Source organism: Orbicella faveolata, unplaced genomic scaffold, assembly GCF_042242905.1.
Source record: "Orbicella faveolata isolate gen_17 unplaced genomic scaffold, um_ofav_v1 contig_24, whole genome shotgun sequence".
NCBI lineage: Eukaryota > Metazoa > Cnidaria > Anthozoa > Scleractinia > Merulinidae > Orbicella > Orbicella faveolata.
The window spans coordinates 12,452,456-12,470,361 of NW_028301552.1; the positions used below are offsets into that span (position 1 = coordinate 12,452,456).

General features: G+C 38.7%; 2 protein-coding genes across 2 annotated transcripts; one reads left to right on the plus strand and one right to left on the minus strand.

The window, feature by feature from the left end:
* The first annotated feature begins 272 nt into the window (after positions 1-272).
* On the plus strand, positions 273-17,824 carry LOC110043248 (tafazzin-like). The gene is made up of 11 exons (XM_089292773.1): positions 273-1,459; positions 2,942-3,070; positions 3,637-3,685; positions 4,117-4,183; positions 5,954-5,972; positions 6,615-6,695; positions 7,175-7,216; positions 8,643-8,705; positions 14,825-14,877; positions 15,423-15,500; positions 16,981-17,824. Exons 1-11 carry the CDS (start codon positions 1,345-1,347, stop codon positions 17,071-17,073), a joined length of 789 nt encoding a protein of 262 aa, XP_089148899.1. The 5' UTR covers positions 273-1,344; the 3' UTR covers positions 17,074-17,824.
* On the minus strand, positions 12,121-13,472 carry LOC149110427 (melanocyte-stimulating hormone receptor-like). The gene has a single exon (XM_089292765.1). It carries the CDS (start codon positions 13,282-13,284, stop codon positions 12,304-12,306), a length of 981 nt encoding a protein of 326 aa, XP_089148891.1. The 5' UTR covers positions 13,285-13,472; the 3' UTR covers positions 12,121-12,303.
* Positions 17,825-17,906: the final 82 nt, after the last annotated feature.

Genomic DNA, 17,906 nt, shown 5'->3' on the forward strand with positions numbered 1-17,906 from the left:
TCCAGGAACTTTGAGGAACAGATAATGTCCAAGGACAAATCATATCTGTGCATATTTTTGTGCCAAAATGGGTCTGTTGTGTTTATCATCCTTCAAACATTTTTTGAAACATGACAGACCTTTTTTTGTTCAAGTATGTCAAGGGTCAGGGATGTGCATCAGAAAATTTGAATAGACTATTTTACAGTTGTCTGCTCAGTGACCTGGCCTTTGGATGGCAGCGAGGTTGGAGTTGACCTTGTTTTGTTACAGACCTTACTGCTTTTGTTGTGAAAAAAAAATTGTTCTGATGCTAACTAGGTGCATTTACATGACAAAAGCAGTGAGGTCTGTATCAAAACAAGGTCAACTCCAGCCTCGCTGCCATCCAAAGGCCAGGTCACTGAGCAGACAACTGTAAAATGGTCTATTGAGCGCCTAGAGGAGACCATTCTGGGTGTGGCTTGAGCTTTATTTGACCCCTAAAAGATACCTCTCTAAAATGGACACGACAGCATTGCTTTTTTTGCGTGCAATAGGTAAAAATAGTGGATTTTCATCCTAACAGCCTGAGTAAGACTGAAATCTGTGATTTAAGCCCCTAACTGAGATGACAGGCATGCCCAATCTTGTCACACTTGCGTCCACCCTCACTCCTTCCCCCCCCCCCCCCCCCCTCCCCTTTTCCCAGGCTTCCAAGTCACGAAATGAATCCCAGGAAGTAAGTAAGTAACAACTTTATTTTTCAAGGGTAGCACATGACAGTGAAAACTGATAAACCAGTGGCACTCAATCTATTTGCAGTTTATTTGTAAGTGGTAAAAACACTGCAAGTTGTGAAGTAAAGTTTTCTGGGAGGCTGTTTCACAAGTTCCTTCAGTTAACCATAAATTAGAGCGGTTTTCAATTGAGTGTCGTAAAACCAACAGCAAACCAATTACTTACCAATTAAACTACTCAGCCAATCTCAGACCGTAGTAAAACCAAAACCAACACCAAAGTAATTGTCTAATTACTTTCGACACTCAAATGAAAACTGCTCTATGAACGGCTGGTTGCTATTGCTCTAAGCCCCTCCTTCCCCCCCTACTTCTCAGTCTGAGCTCCAAACTCTTTACGCTTATAGTAAGGCAGTTGTGTTCGTAGTGTTTATAGCAAAAAAAAGGAAATAATCATTTCATGAATGAACTGTTTTGCGTATGCAAACAAAGTGTGCAAAAAAGTGTACGCTAAAGTAAACCGCCTCACTTATAAACTGAGCCCACGGTGACAATGTCAGTAGATTCTCTAGTGATAGTAATCTGCGTCATGTTATCCTTCATGTAATTCTTGGATGAACACAGTTGTGGACATCAGTAAAACACGATGAAGCCCACAGTCAAATGGCCTTTGGATATGTCGCTTATGGAAAGATTATCCTGGAGATTCCAGAGTGCTGTTGTTATTGGTTTGGTCGGTCTCTCAAGTAAAATATTTTTGGGTAGGTGCACTCGTTTCAAACTTCCCTGTTTAAAGTTTACGCGCACCCACGTCTTCAGGCATTGGTTTGTATTTTGAAACCTCAACGTTTCCTTGGTCAGTCCCCGGACTTTTGAACTCCTGTTATTTGATCATTCAAATTCCCTTTCCCGAATCAGAACTGGTGTTTGAATGCCCACTTTAGTCTCATACAAGGCGATGAAATACTCCGCGCGAGCGCTAGGTCTGAGATATTAGCTTGCGTTTTGGGATGGAATGACGATGTACATTTGATCTTTACCTAAAGCTTCTTTTTACTAGTCTTCGATAGAAGTATACATCTGAGCATACACGTATTTCATTTTGAGCCATAATCATAATGGCAAGTGTGTCAGAAGCTTCCCCTCCTGGGGGGAGGGGGAGGGGGAGGGGGAATTGACCCATGCAATGGACAGCACCATGTATAGGGGTGCTGCCAAGGCTTTGAAATCCTGACCCTGTTTAGGGCAAAAATACTCTACAAACCTTCCCTGTGTAGAACTACACCCTTTATTTTTAAGACTCTGTTTAGAACAAGACATAAAGGTCACAAAGTCCCAGCCATGAAGTCATGTGTAAAACACAAACCAGGGCTATAACAGTCTTTTGCAAGATATAGCAAAGTTAAAGACAGCTTTAAAGGGAAAAACAAGCAACCATACCCTGGTTAGGACAGAGGCGAGCTAAATTGTATACCCTGTTCAGAACAGCAAGGCCAAAAAAACCATACCCTATCCAGTGGCATGTCCACATGTAGGCCAAACAGATCATGTGTACTAAAGGCATTCGTGGTTGAGTGTTGATCGATATTCTCGATCAATACTCAATCGACATCCTGATCAATACCCAGTCCACACTCTATAGTCTATAGACCCTTGATCAACAGTCAGTCGATAGTCAGCTGAGTGTCAACCAACTCATATGAATTGATCAAAATTAGTTGACTCTTGACCAACTGTTGACTGAGATGTTGATGGAGTGTCAATCGAGTGTCAATCAAGTGTCAACCGAGGTGTTGATGGAGTGTCAATTGAGTATCGATTGAGGGTACTGATTTAGTCTATCAATCGAGGGTATCGTTTGAGGGTATCGATCGACACTCGATCGCGGATGCCTTTAGTACACATATAATCCGGCCAAACAAGGCAGAAACCCTGTGGGTCAGTAGTCGAGGAGTTCCAGGCACTTGTGCTCAAGTTAGGGGGTGCTTGTGTGAGAAATCTCTCACTAAGGCGTGTTCAATATCGGGATAACTACTTGATTTCGTATTGTGTGTACACTGCACATATTGAACTAAAGGCACTGTATTCTTCGTCCCAGCCTGAATGCCTGGAAGGGGCTAGATGCATATTTGACAGATGTCAATTTTTATCCCCCTGCCCTCCCATTTGCAGCTTCTTGTTTCTTGACCATCCCCTAGGGGATATACTTACACCTGATTCCTCTTTGTTGTACCTTTGTTTAGAGTGGTTTAACTTTGTCAGAAAGTACAATTTTGATATTTTGGAGAAAAATGCAGAGGACAGACCAGATGGAGTTCCTCTGGTTACAGTCTGCAACCATTCATCATGTCTTGATGATCCTTGTTTGTGGGGTAAGACTTATTTTTCGTTAATAATTTGCTTGAGAAATGTTTTTGCTAAGAATTATTGGCAGTCCCTGTGGATATCTGGGGAATTTCCTACTGGGGAAGAAGTCTTTGAACTGTTTCCTACTTTCCAAAACAGTATCAGGTTATTTTTTGGTAATGTGAATATTTTGAATATTAGAACCCATGTGTGATATTATTAATAATACTTAATCCTCTTTCTGCCAAATCGAAAAAGCAATTGAAATGTGTTTTTTTTTTTTAAATCAAGATAATTGTAAATTTAAATCAAGAACCTAAAATGCAATCTTGTGATCAATTGATGTAATCAAGAATCGTATGTACCATAAGCACTAGGAATGATAACCCCGAGAAGAAAATTGAGTAGACCAGTATAATGTAGTAGACTGACTGAGAAACACTGCAAAACTTTCCATTCAAGCAAAGCATTTTGGCACGTGATCACACAGCACAACTCTGCATGGACAGATGATCATTATGTGGGAATAAACTGTAAGGTGAAATACTATAATTGACTCAGTCCAGTAGCTAAGCTTTGTCTATTTTTGTAGGTCTTATGAAAATGAGAAGTGTCCTAAACACACGGAAAAAGGTCAGATGGTGAGTGCAATGTATAAATAAATGAATTTTCTGGCAAGCATCCCTGACCACCACTGGATTATGTGTCTGCTCAGGCCAACTCTCATAACTAAGTCATAAAAGAAAAGAAATATCCATGTTAATTAATGCAGATACTACTTCCTTCAGTTCTTTGATTCTTAGAAGGAAAAGTTACTGGTGACCATGTGGTGAAATGTATGCTTGTATATGTTTACTCTGACTAGAGTTTCTGTAGTATAAAGTATTCTGAAAAATGTGGGGCAAGTAGTCAAGTGGCCCAAGCTTTATGGATAAGGAAGTATTGATCTTAATTTTGTTCAATATCAAATACTATCAGTGATCTGGTCATTTCTGGCTGCTTATTGTAGTGAGAGTCATTCAAGTCTTTGTAAATATATTTTTAAATGTTACCAATGTGCCATCTTTTTTAGGACTCTTAGTGCTCGTGAGCTGCTGTTTTCAACACCTTTTCGTTCGTCATTTTTCAGCAGGGCTAAGGTATGAACTAATTTTATAGTTATTTAACAGACATTGCTTGTTTCAGGCTTTGCAAAAATTTGACACCAATGATGTTGCTCTGTAAAGAGTCATGTGTCCAAAACAGCCGGTGTGTCTGGTTGGTTGTCAGTTGTCTGACAAAGGCCGGTAAAGAGGGACTCAGTTCACATTTCATTGAAAATGAAAGGGTTCTTATAAAAGGGTCCTTTTGTGATTATAAAAGGGTCCTTTTATGATTCTCAGAAAATTGAGTACTTAATTGTGGGTATTTTGTAATGATTTGTGAGAAAAGTGGAACATCTTTCTCTCAAGACGTTGAAACATTGCATCCAAAGTTCAGCCTTTTTTCTTGTCTTCTCCCTTCCGCCACTTCTTGTACCTCTTGTGACAAAAGAAACTGCTTTCCATTAAAGATCAATGTAGAGGAATCAAAGATTGACCTGTCACAGTCACATAATATTAACTTACATATTAAGGTGGTTGAACACAGTTTTTGCGCGCTCTTTTGCTGATGCAATTCAGCATGCGCACAAGGATTGCAAAAAACAAACATGCCATCAACAGAGCAATCATTTTATTTACTCAACACCCGCAGTATCTGTGCTATTTTTCTCTGTAATTGAATGCAGTGTATTGGTGGCTTTAGTCTTTTATCACAAATATATGCTAGAAAAGGTAAAGATGGAATGAATTCAGCATTTCTCAGCTTTTTCTTTGTTACCGAAAGAACCCAGTTAAATGCAGCGCATGCATAGTAAGTCAAAAAATTGCGTTTGAATGAAAATTTGCACTCTCGGAAATACGCCTATTTCTCGAGAACCACTCATTAGAATTTCATGAAATTTGGCACGAAAATACTTAAAGAAATAAGTAACTGGAGTATTGAAAATAATTGAACTTTAACAAAGGAAACTCTAGATATTCCAGTAAACCTTCAACAAGGGATAATTAAAGATCTCTCTGTTAAATTATTAGCAAAATGGTGTTAACTTGTGAGAATCGTTACAAGCTTGTTGCATACAAATTATAAAGAAAATCTAATGACTAGATTTTCTACAAATAAACAAAACCGATTTTAAAGGCCTGGTTATTTTTATTCGTGTTGCCATGGCAACAACACATACGTCAGCTTAACTGTCAAAAAACCAAAGTTTGTGCTGTTAACTTGCTTGCTGCCATTTTTGGCAACCAAGAGATCAAGGGTTTTAGAGAAAAATGTGAATGAAACACAGGTATCAAAAACTGTGTTCAGCAACCTTAATAACAGGCCTGTTTTGAAAATAGCTGAAGACAGTATGATAATGAATAAACATCTTCTCTAGGTTCTCTGGTTTTCCTCCCTCCACAAAAACCACCAATTCTAAATTCCAAATGATCTACTAGTGAATAGTGGACAAAGAGCCGCACCATGGGTTGGGCTGCTACAATCTCCAAATGAATTTATTTATTAATTTTATGTTATTTAGATGGATTGCCATAGTATTGTGCTGTTAAAATATTGATAGCAGAGGATAGAATCAAGATACATCAGTCTGTTCTGTCAGGTTATTGTTTTCAGTACTTCTTGAAACCTGCAGATTATCTGGAGAGCCTTGCATAATAATACTAATTATAACAGGTTCCTTAAAAGTCAGAAATAAGTCTTTCCCTAGTGCTGAATTAGGGGAAATGTATTAAAAGCAGTATCAACCGTGAAAAGAAGTCGTGCTCTGGTTTAGACCTGCAATCTACCTTATTTAAGTATTGAACATCGCTGATTTCATTTTGCAGGCAATTCCTGTCGTCAGAGGTGAGCTGTTCTGTTATTGTATTGCTGATTTTTGAAATAATAATAACTTAAATTAACTTATGTTCATGTTTAGTTCCTGTGCGTTCTGTTACGGAGAAGAGAAGTTGATTAGGATAAAGAAAACATCCACAAGGCAAAAGTTTTGACATGTACTGTACTACCAAAATTTCAGAATTTATTTCAAAGAACCGTTTGCCAATCAGTATGGTGGATTGATTTTCCAAGTTAGAGGCACCTTCCACATCAGTGAGAAGCGGTATAACTGTACAGAAGTGAATTGTTTTCATAGATTTAGTAAAAATGCAAGTCTGGCTAGTAGTGGGGTTTGCATTATTTTATTCTAGTTTTGTCTTTTGTGACTGTAACTGTAAATTAAAGCAGAATGTAGTGGGATTGACAAATGAACATATCTCAAATTTGTTTAATCTGACTTCTCCATACCTTGCAGTTTTAAGAATATTTCATTTGCAGATATTGGGAGATATGGTACTTATGGTACACGCCAAAAATAAAACAGTGCAAAAAAAAGTATATTTTGGCTTATAAAAGTTAAAAAGTCACTAGCCACTGGAAATGAAAACATGTCAAGTAGAAAGTCTTGAGCTCTACTTCAGCAGCACTAACAGTAGTGTTGTTCATCAGGTGACGGTGTTTATCAGAAAGGAGTGGATGTCGCTATTGAACAGTTAAATAAAGGACAGTGGGTTCATGTCTTCCCTGAAGGTAGCCACAATAACAGTAACAAAAATCAGGACAGCTTGGTTAAAGAAACAAAAAAAGAAACAAACAAACAAAGAAGAATAAACAAACAGTTCTGTATGCCAAATTACATGGTCGTGTAAGTTAGATTACAGCAATGTTTTTACCCAACCAATTTATACTTTATACACTTTGTGAATCTTTGTCTTGCCCATATTGATTCTTTCCAGTCATATCTTAGCTTTGGTTGGAGAGTGATACTCTATATTGAACACCAAGATGGCTTATAATTATATATTATTTTTCTCACAGACTAATTTACATGCACTGTGATTTGCAGTTGGATGTTTGTGCTCATAACTTGGTTTTGCACAAAATAGTTTTTGATTAACTGCAAGTTAAACTCAATCTTATTTCCTTTATGAAAATTCCATATATTAGATTTTTTATGAAAACGTGATAAATTAAGGTATTTTTACTGATGCTGGTAAAGTTCATCTTAGGTGCTATCAACATCAATGATACTATCAAAAGATTGAAATGGGGTAAGAGTCTTGTTTGTAGATTTTGATGATAGTCTTGTTGGATCAAAATTTTTTTGGGTCTTGAAGTATCTTTAAAATTATGTAAGACCTTGCAAAGATCCTGCAGAGATTTTTGAGGATTTTGCAGAGTCCTTCACACCCCAACGGCATATTAATATCTTTGCAGGGACATGAACATCCTTGGAGACCCAGAGGCTAACTGTTAGTAGGGGTGAGTAATTGCAAAGCAGCTGGGAATAATCAGCCAAGAAAACTTTTCTTTGTCAATTTTTCCCTGCATCTTCAACTTTTTCTTGCTCCAACTAACTGCCCCTGGGTCCCGAGGATGGGATGAGAAGATCCTCCACAAGGAACTGAAGGATTTTCCCTGGGATCCTAATGCAAAAGATTTTAACAGTAAGATCTCATTGCTGTTTAGCATCCAAAGAGATCCTTTAAGATCCTCAGGATCTGTAGTATCTGTATTTTTTCCATGTTGCTTATCCTGCAGAACAGGGGGATTGGGCATTTCATGCTATGCCATGAATCCGCCTGTTGTGCAGGCTGCAGCCTGCTCTTCTTTAGAGCATGCTTCAGGCCATAGCCCATTTTCCTTCTTGTTACACATAAAATTCCAAAACCATGGCTGGGTTGTTTGAAAGCTGGTTGACGCTAACCCAGGATTAAAAGTTAACTGGAGTATTTAAATTTTTTTGGGTGTAAAAGTGTTTTTGACTGCTTATGTTTTGATTAGTTCGAGAGTGTTCTAGCTCAAAACTGAAGGAAAAACAATATAAACAGAAAACCTCACCAAAAGGTTACAAAAGTGAAATTAAAACTCTCTTTCATTTTGACAATTCCCTAATTTATTGACTGGGAAATTGCAAACCAATCTATTTCTATATTCAAATTTTTAACATTTCATTTTATCACAAAAATTTTTATCCGTCGAAGACAGAAGACCAACCGTTGAAAGCTTATGTTTTTTTTAAATACTTTTTACCAGAGAACTCTATATTCTATATTATCACAATCTAAATCTATTGACTATTACTAAATGTTGTTTTTTACTTTTTATTTTATCTTGTTTTATTTTATTTGCCACAAAAAGAGATACAAAGAAATTGCAATTATTAAACGGCAAGGAATCGCGAGGGATGGCGAGGAATCCTAATAAAAACCACAGGGCTTGTAAACTTAGGTTCCCTCCTAAGAAATACAAGATGACTAAAACTATACATTAATTACAGACATAGCCATGCATAGACATAGACATTTTCTTTTACTTGGATAACACACTTATCTATGGTAATGGTGCATCCCATGCACTTGATAAGCAGATTGACAAGCCATATTTGTACGTTTAACAGAATATTTAGTAATTGGCAAGTGTGTTTGGTTTACTCATGTTAGTAATTTCCACTGCCCTGCTGTGGCTTGTTGACAGGTGTTGGGCGACTTATAGCAGAATCGCAAGTGACGCCAATAGTTGTACCATTTTGGCACGAGGGTGAGTGTTATGTTAATCTTCATAGGTATGCATCTACTAATTTAGGTGGTGATGGTTGTGTGGTTAGGGTACTGGACTACAAAGTAAAACAAGGAAAGTGTCCATGGGGCTTTCTAAAACAAATATATACGTGTACCTTCCGTGATGTCAATCAAGCAGTATTTTAACTTATCATATGTATGATAAGTTCCACAAAGCTTGCACACAGTTTCCTGACCCACCCCACCCCTACCCGCTAGTCACCTGCAAGACCAATTAATTAATTAATTAATTAATTAAACAAACTTTGAAGTTGCATTGTGGGCAATAATTGATTTGTTCCATGAGGCCTCCTCGGAAATTGGTGCACGTAATATTGTATGCAATTTTGCAGACATAGAATTTGATTTGCTTTGATTCTTCTTCTTTTTGCAAACTTTTGCAAACATTTTGGCTTTACTTTTAAGGCTGGTTTTCACTAGAACATAAGCACAAGCATAAGCATAAGCATAAGCACAAGCGAATACAGCCACGACATAAACATAAGCATAAGCTGAAACATAAGAAGAACGAACCCACTTATTTGCCTTGTGCAGTTTTCACAAGTAACGCGCTCGACATAAGCATAAGCATAAGCACAAGAAAAACGGAACTGTTCGTTTTTCTTATGCTTATGCTTATGTCGAGCACGTTACTGGTGAAAACTGCACAAGGCAAATAAGTGGGCTCGTTCTTCTTATGTTTCAGCTTATGCTTATGTTTATGTCGTGGCTGTTTTCACTTGTGCTTATGCTTGTGCTTGTGCTTATGCTCTAGTGAAAACCAGCCTTAACGCCCTGTTTTAAAGCGCCATGCAAATACTTGTCATTACCACTAAACTGCTGTGGGACTGCTTAAAATTCACGCCAGCTGATGCTAAGATGTGAAGTTTATATGAAATAATTCATATATGAACTGCGATTGTAGATGAAAGTGAAGAATGAACATCGCAGTTAATTTTCCAATTTAAGCAATTGGAAAGAAGAAGCCTGAAAAAATCAGGGCTTCAACGGGATTCGAACCCGTGACCTCCGCGATACCGGTGCGATGCTCTACCAACTGAGCTATGAAGCCACACATTGGCTACTTTACCAACTTAGCTGATGCCAAGTTGGTAAAGTAGCTCCGTTTTAGTGTGTGTTAGTTTTATGGAGGGCTGGCAGCTGTTCATTGTTCATGACAGTTTCCTGTCTATCAAAGTACTATAGAATAGACAGGCCTTGTTTTAATTTAACTTTAATGTCTCTCCTTTTGTCAGTATTTCCTGTACTTAAGTCTAAAAGATGATGCTAATCGATGCTAAGGAAAGACATAATACAAAATTTTAAAGGAACGTGCTGCTTCTCAAGTGCCAACAACTTAATATTCAGTGTGAATATTCAGTGTTATCTATGCCGTGGAGACCACGACTATCGTTGGTTTTAAACATAGGTGTACGGGAACCTTCGGACTTGGTGGGGGTGGTGACCTTGCCCGAAAAAATTACGCAATGCCCGAATGCGGGAGTGTTGAAATCGGGATGCAAACGCACTCAAAATGCGTCAAAAACAAAAAAGTTCACAAAGATAGTTATATTGAAAGCTTGCATACTCAATGACCTCTATCAACAGTCTCAATCTAGTGAAATCTAAAACTTATTAAAAGAAAAAGTTCTCCCTTTGTGGCGCTCGTTCAGCGATCGGCTGATCAGCAACAGAGATATGGGCCGCTTGGACGACCGTTACAGAAGCTAACCTATATTCAAGACGAGCGTCTTGACCTGTAAGCTTTTGTACATTATGCTTTTATTTCGCCACTAAAATGCTTCGCGTTAATGCTCCATTTTTTCCACTAAAATGAACGGTCTCCCCCCAAAAAGTCACTAAAATGCTCGGTTAATGCTATTACATAGGGTTTTTAAATTTTAATAATTTTAACAGCTCAGGGTGCATACCTAGTATAACTCAACGTATATGTAATAGTTTTCATAATGTTCTTTTAATTTGATTTCTCTACTCGGTTGTATTAGGGTGGCATTTGAACTTTGTCAATCTCAAGTTCATTTTCTCGTAAAAAATAATTTTTATTTCTATTTTATGTACGTGGAAAAAAATTAATTTCCCGGGAAAATGCCACTAAAATGCTCGAATAATGCTTAATGCTTTTGCTTCATTAAAAATTTAAATGTTCGAAAAAATGCTGGCATAATGTACAAAAGCCTATCGACATACTCGAGACGTTCAAAGAACAATACGAGGCATTACTAAGAGTCGTCTTGTTTCGGCCACAGCAGACTTGAAGCGTACACTGCAAGCCTTTCATGAATTCAGAAGCTACGTAAATAAGATGGTAAACAACATGGACGTACTAGAGAAACACCTCCAAAGAAAAATTCAAGAAAAAAATTGTAACACCCCATTGTAAAGACATTACAATGATCTGGTCTTCGTTCGCTCTGATTCGTGTCCTTGTTTTGTCGATGGAAAATTGGGAAAGAAAATAACATCCTTATCGTGGATTTCCACGATACACATTTAACCGACTTGTAGCTAACAGATCACTCATATCATTTCAGTCTAAGTCCTTTTTTGCAAGGCAAATGCCAGAGAAAATAGCTTACAAGCCTTGAAACCTAAAAGGAAAGGACGGAAAAGGAAAGGAAAGGCCGTAGTCCCGACTGATTACCATGGCGTCTTCGGTGTGCAACGACACTTCAGATCAGCAGCAGATGCAAATGGTGCACTTTACACAGGACTAATTTAGGTAACAATTCCTTTAAGAAACCACTCGACGGCCTACAGACCCCCGGTCGGGCATCTACTAACACAGAGAGACATAAAAAGTAGGAACCTTTTCTTTACGGGTTTTGGAAATCACATCAACAGCATTATGTTGTAATGTTTTCTCTCAAGTGTCGTTGCCCGAATCCTGAGCGTTTTGCCCGAAAAATTACATAATTTCCGTACTTGGGGGTGGGGGCGGGGGGGGGGGGGGGCGCTGCAGCCCCCCTCGCCCCCCACAGCTCTATGGCCTATGGGTTTAAAGAGTGACACCACGAAGTACAATGATGTTAAACCGTACAAAACTATCAAGCGAAATAAATTTAAATGCGTCAATTTTCGTGCGACAATTTCAGGATGTGAAATGAAGTATTAAAATTCAGTTTTTGTTTTGTTTCTTTATTCAAGAATTAAACATCAACATAACATTCACACAGAATATTTCAATGCAAGGACAACTTGTTGTAAACCAATTCACTTTTTTTAAAAGAACATCATTACTTACTATGCATTACTCACAATACAATGCTTGTTATGTACAACACAAATTTACCGATATGACAAATAACCTTTACGAGAGCATCAGTCCTCTATTCTATTACAGTCTATGGCAATGTACGTACTGAGAGATTTGTGCATTGTTTCTTTTTTTTTTCCTGTATTTATTTGTGTCCCCAAATTAGTATGGGATTTCCCCAGGCTACCAGGCATTGACACTTGTAAATAAAGTTTCTATCTATCTCTCTAAGCACCTCTCTGGGAAAACAGAAATGAAAATTCAAAAAGCTGATACTGTAGAGCTTAAAAGAAGTCGGCAAGAACTAAGACGATGAACAAAAAAGTACTTGTCTGATTGTGTCCTTCACTGTCTGTCTCACCTCGTTAATTTTCCAACAGTAAAGAATCGGGTTTAAGGACGAATTTAAATACACTACTGTGACAGTGCCCAATTTAGTAAGAGAAACAGGCGAGAATTCATCGCTTGCCGGATTCGACAAAACTTGTCCGACTACGCCAACTATACTATATGGTAGATAACAAATAAGTAGTGTAAACTGCACCCACAAGGCACTGGACACTGCCTTTCTGTATCGCGCTATGTTGAGTGGAATTTTTTGGCGCGCATGTTCTTTCTGAGCGTGGTCTTGTTTTGGAGGTTCGCAGCGGTCTTCACTGTGGCGGAGAGTGACATAAATCTTTGTGTAAGAGAAGATTGAGGTTATCAGACAGAGGGTTATAACTAGATAGCTATACCACAAGGTTATTGTCGAATTCCACAAGGACAAGGTTGCAGCGACAGCGGACACCACCCAAAAGGCTGTTACAATCACGCGTGTTCGCTTCAAAGTTACAACACATCTGTATTGCAGCCTCAGCATTAGGGCAAGAAGTCTGTCCACGCTTATTGCCGTCGACGTCAAAAGGGAGACTGAGCATAAAACAAGGCCTGTTATTAGGGCTGAGGTACTCGCGTAGCGGCAAATATCAGAGCGCTCGTTCACCACAGACATCCAGTAGGAAACAGCGAGAGGCTCCGTAATGAATGCAACGCAAAGATCAGTTGTTGCCAAACAACGAAACAAGAGTTTGGACGGCGGATGAAGGGAAGAGTTCTTGTGAAGAGCGATTAGGATCAGAGTATTCCCCAGAAATGCAGTCACGGAGAGAAAAATGTTTATAGCTGAAAACAATTTCAGCTGGTGTGGTATTTTTCCGGCAAAAGATGTTGAGCAGAACAGTTGTTCCAGTGTTGCTTGTTTTCCATCTGCACTGGTTATGTTTGTCATGTCGTATCTCTGCATTATGTTACCTGGTGTTTCTCCACACGGCTGAACTGTGAACAGTATTTATTGTGGTCTCATGATGAGACTCTTTTTGTGATCTATGATGTTATTCTGTCGGAACTTGTCAAACCCACTGAATTACGTACTATAAGACCATACGGTTACGGACATTTTGCAGACTTGCAAAGAATATTTTGACTTGCAGATTTGACTGCACCACTACCACATGTTCACTGTAATTGGTTCTTACAAGTGACTATGTGAAAGATCATATATTTGAACTGCGAAGAAAGATATGAAGACATCAATGATCATCGCAGTTATACACACAACTTAAGCAGCTGTGAAATTAATTTTTTTTTCAGGCTTTAATTTGAATTTTTATTGAGGCGTTACACACGTTCTTCGGCGTAGATTTTGTTGGCTTGATATGCGTACAATAGAATGAAGAAAGTGTATGGACGGCTTGTGAACTGAAAGCGGAATTCAGCATAACTAAAAACACTGACTGCATTACCATGTTTATACTAGCATCGAAAAGCACTTGGAGTAAAATGTGTTTGAGAAAGTGCGTGTTAAACGTGTGTTTACGCCCACAGAAATGACGAATCCTTCGCACGCGAATTGTGTAGTTGGCGTTTAGTGTTTTCACAGTCCCAGCGATCAGCAGTTAGCGGTCAGATATATGTAGGTGGGTTGACCTTGTAATTAGGCTGCTCTTTTCCAATGCTCCTTGGTTTAGAACGTGTTCGTTTCATTATCTTTGGTCACATTAAAGTGGCTCTATAGGGATAACGACGTTAGGTAAACGTCGAATCGTCGTCGTTTTTTTAGCATAATTGTTCGTTTCATTATCTTTGGTCACATTAAGGTGGCTCCATAGAGATAACGACGTTAGCTAAGCATCGAATCGGCGTCATTTTTTAGCATAATTCTCTTGGCGTCATAATTTTCCAAAATAAAAAGTTATCAATCCTACTGAAGTCTTGGTTTTCTCAGATGCAAGACCTTCTAAGAACGTGACATTTTACAACGTTTAAGTTCGACAACGTTCTTCATTTTGTTATGGAGCACGTTTGAATTTTATGCGTTGGGTGACATTAAAATGGCGGCCCGATAAGGCTCTTGAGTAGGTCAAAAGATGAGTTATTCTTCAAGTTTTTGCAAACTAACCAGTTCTTGCTCCAGACGAAGTCTTAATTTCAATATGCCGGAGCTCTAAAGTGATAACTTTTCGTTTAAATAGCAAAACTCAATGACAGATGTTTCTGTTACTATACGGCCGCCATGTTGGTGCCCCTTCGACACCAACATGGCGTCTCCATACAAAGCTCTATAAACTTGAGTGAAACACTTTTCCGAATAACGCGCGAATGAATAACCGCACAAACATAAATCTTGGCGAGAGTGTTTATATATCATTCATCTATCATGTCCCAGGTTAAAAACAGCATATTCTGTAACTCGAGAACTGTAACAAAAAGCTCTGATAGTCTTAATGTTCAATATCACGTCCAGATGAGAAAAAAGACTTTATCTTTGATTCTTCTTTTGTCAGGAATGGATGACGTCTTACCTAACCATAGCCCTTACATTCCAAGAATAATGAAGGTAACTTTCTACCTTGGTGTTATAAATTACATCAGTTACTTGTAGTTCCAGGTAAAGTGTAGCACGTTCCAGACAAGACGATCGGTTAGTTCACTTGGGAAGTAGCTTGAAGAACGGTGAGGAAAAACACTGACGACGGTCAACTCGCCGCCCCTTATTCAGTTCACGTTGCTCCCTACCTAGTCAAAACAGCACAATAAATAATTACATTTTGAAACGGGCAACGGGTGGTGTAGTATTAAAAGCCACGTGAGATTTTGATGTTGAGGTAGATCGGGTTGTTGGCCTGAACATTTGGTTCATTTTGTTCTGGCCTTGTTTACGCGCAAGCCTACGATCTGTTAGCTGGATTTCGCTGCTTTCTTGTTATCCCTCAAGTGATGGCTGGCCCAGTTTGTACAATCTGTTGAGCTACGACTGATTTTATAACGCGGGCGGAATACTATCTGCGCCTTCGTTGTTTTTTTTGGAGTAAACTGGGGCCTGCAAGTCGTAAGAAGTTAATCGACTTTAAACCAACGGAAATGTTTTGTATTTTTCTCCAGAGAGTAACGGTGCTTATAGGAGAACCAATGGAATTCACCGAAACTGTAGAGGAATACCGGAAAGCAAAGAAAAATGCTGTAAGTTGGTGTTCTAAAGTTTCATTAGAGCGGTTTTTGATTGAGTGTCTTAAAACCAAAACCAAAGTGCGGTGGAACCCCGTTAATCCAGTCAACAACGGGCCACAAAAATCTGGCCGTGTTAACGGGGTGTCCGTATTAAGGATGGTGCTTACTAAATACAAAGATTTTTGCGCCAGGTTAAGACAACGCAGAAAAAGTAGACCTTTGCAAAGGCTATTGGGATCCACAAAGAAAAATGGGGGTAGCCACGCATTTTTTCGAAATAATTAACCTTGAATCTCAACAAAAATGCTGACATCAGCATATTTCTGAAAAAAGAAAGAAAGGTTATTTCTTCACAAATTACCTTAGAATTCGCCTTTACATACAGAAAAGCAGACACATTTATAAAGATCTTAAAACGAAATGGTAAATGGTAACAGAAACAATTTTTGGTATGTTTTTAATAACAAAATCGTTGCAACAGCTCTTTTAGCGTCTGACAGCCTTCCTCTGGTTCAGCTAAAATGCAGTCTAAATACCTTTTGCTCACAACCAGAAACTAGTCACGTGTTGAATAGGCTTGCCACTTCCATTTCATAACATAACATGTGGGGGTAACCACGCATTTTTTAAAGTTATTGATCTTTTTTGAAAACTTTTACGGTGCCCGTTACATTTTTTCCTGTCACCTCCCCAGTACGTAAAACATTTGCGTATCTCGCACTTGTTTTGCGCGCGCACTACGCCATCTGCAAGTACATGTTTGAAGTTGGATTTCAGTATAATTTTCGGCAGATACCAGTTATTTTTCAGCTGGAAGACGTTAACAGTTAGTGGTTAGCGATATGCTGCTTTTCTGGTGTTCCTGATTTAAGTACAGGTTCATTAAACTTGATTTGGTCACAGTAGGAAAATTTTGCTTTTATTTTAGTCGTGTACTTGATAGCGTAGTTGATTGCGTCAATGTCAACCCCAGCGCGCGCGTGGCACTTAAACCATGCCTTGCGTGATGCGCAGAACATGTGCGCACTAACAAAAGTAGACACCGTCCTTAAAGGGGTTCTCCAAATAAGGAAATGACCGACTGAACTTTTGTTCGGTCCAGAATAAATTGGCCGTAATAACGAGGTGGCCGTATTAACGGGTACGGGGGAGAGGGTACTGTTCCACTGTTATCACTCTAGCCAATCATAAAGAACACAGACAATCTAGTGAACCAATCAAAACTTGAAGAAATACATGTAACTGACGCAAAGCGCCGGAAAATGTTTGCGAGCGACTCACGACTGGTCCTGGTTTTACTTCTGATTGGGTCAAAAATTGGCGCGAGTTTTTTAAGCCAATCGTGTAGAGTAGTAACGAAAACTGCTTTTCGACACTCAAGTGAAAACCGCCCTGATAACTATGATTTGTTTTAGAGGCGACAAAGTGCTTTGTTTTCATAAGTTCTTGTATGGAAATATCTTAAAGTATTTCTTATCTACTTCTTTAAAAGATGGAGACACGGAAACATATCACTGATCTGATTCAAGAGCGATTCAAGGAGCTTAAGATGGAAACACAGCTTCTGCACAGTAAATGGAGATGATGATTCACTCAAGCTGTTTATTGGATTGCTGTTGGACGGTTAATTTATATAACACAGCACAGCTTCTACACAGTAACTGGAGATAACCCATAAGCCAGTGTTGATAAATTAAAATTCTAACATGGCTCCGAAGCTTAGGACAGAAACACAAAAGATGAAGTTGAGGTAGAATTTCTTTTACTTTAGTCCCCAAGGCCTCGGCGCCACGTTAACCTCCTTCTAAGGTGGAAGCACAGCTCTTGCACAGGGAATTGAGATAATGATTCACTCAAGTTGTTTAGTTTATTGGAATGCTATTAGACGCTTAATTTACGAAATTGTTTCATGACGCTATGTGTGTTGCACGACATCCTTAGATTCAAGAAGTTAAGGTGGAAACACAGCTTCTACACATAACAATAGGCTAATTTTCTAACATTGCTCCGAGGCTTAGGGAGCAAAACAGAAGATAACATTAAGATATAGGCAGGAATAAAGAATTTCCTTTTTTTAGTCCTCTAAGCCTTGACCCCACGTTAACCTCGTTCCCAGGAACGGTTACGCGCCGTTGCTAGAATTTTACTTTATCAGTCGCAATTGGCCTATTCACTCTAGCTGTTTATTAGAATGCGATCGGACGCTTACATGTAATTTATGAGAATTTTGTACGTAAAGGTGACATGGACTGCGCGACTTCTAGGAAAACTCTGTACACCTACGGTAATAAAGACTGAAATTAAATGGTCTAGCTATTCAAAGCAGGAGAAGGTAATCCTGGGTTGTTAGTGGAATTACAGAGGAGTAATATTGTTTTCTGTAATTTTCCTTTTTTTCCTCTCACTTCGTCTTTGGCC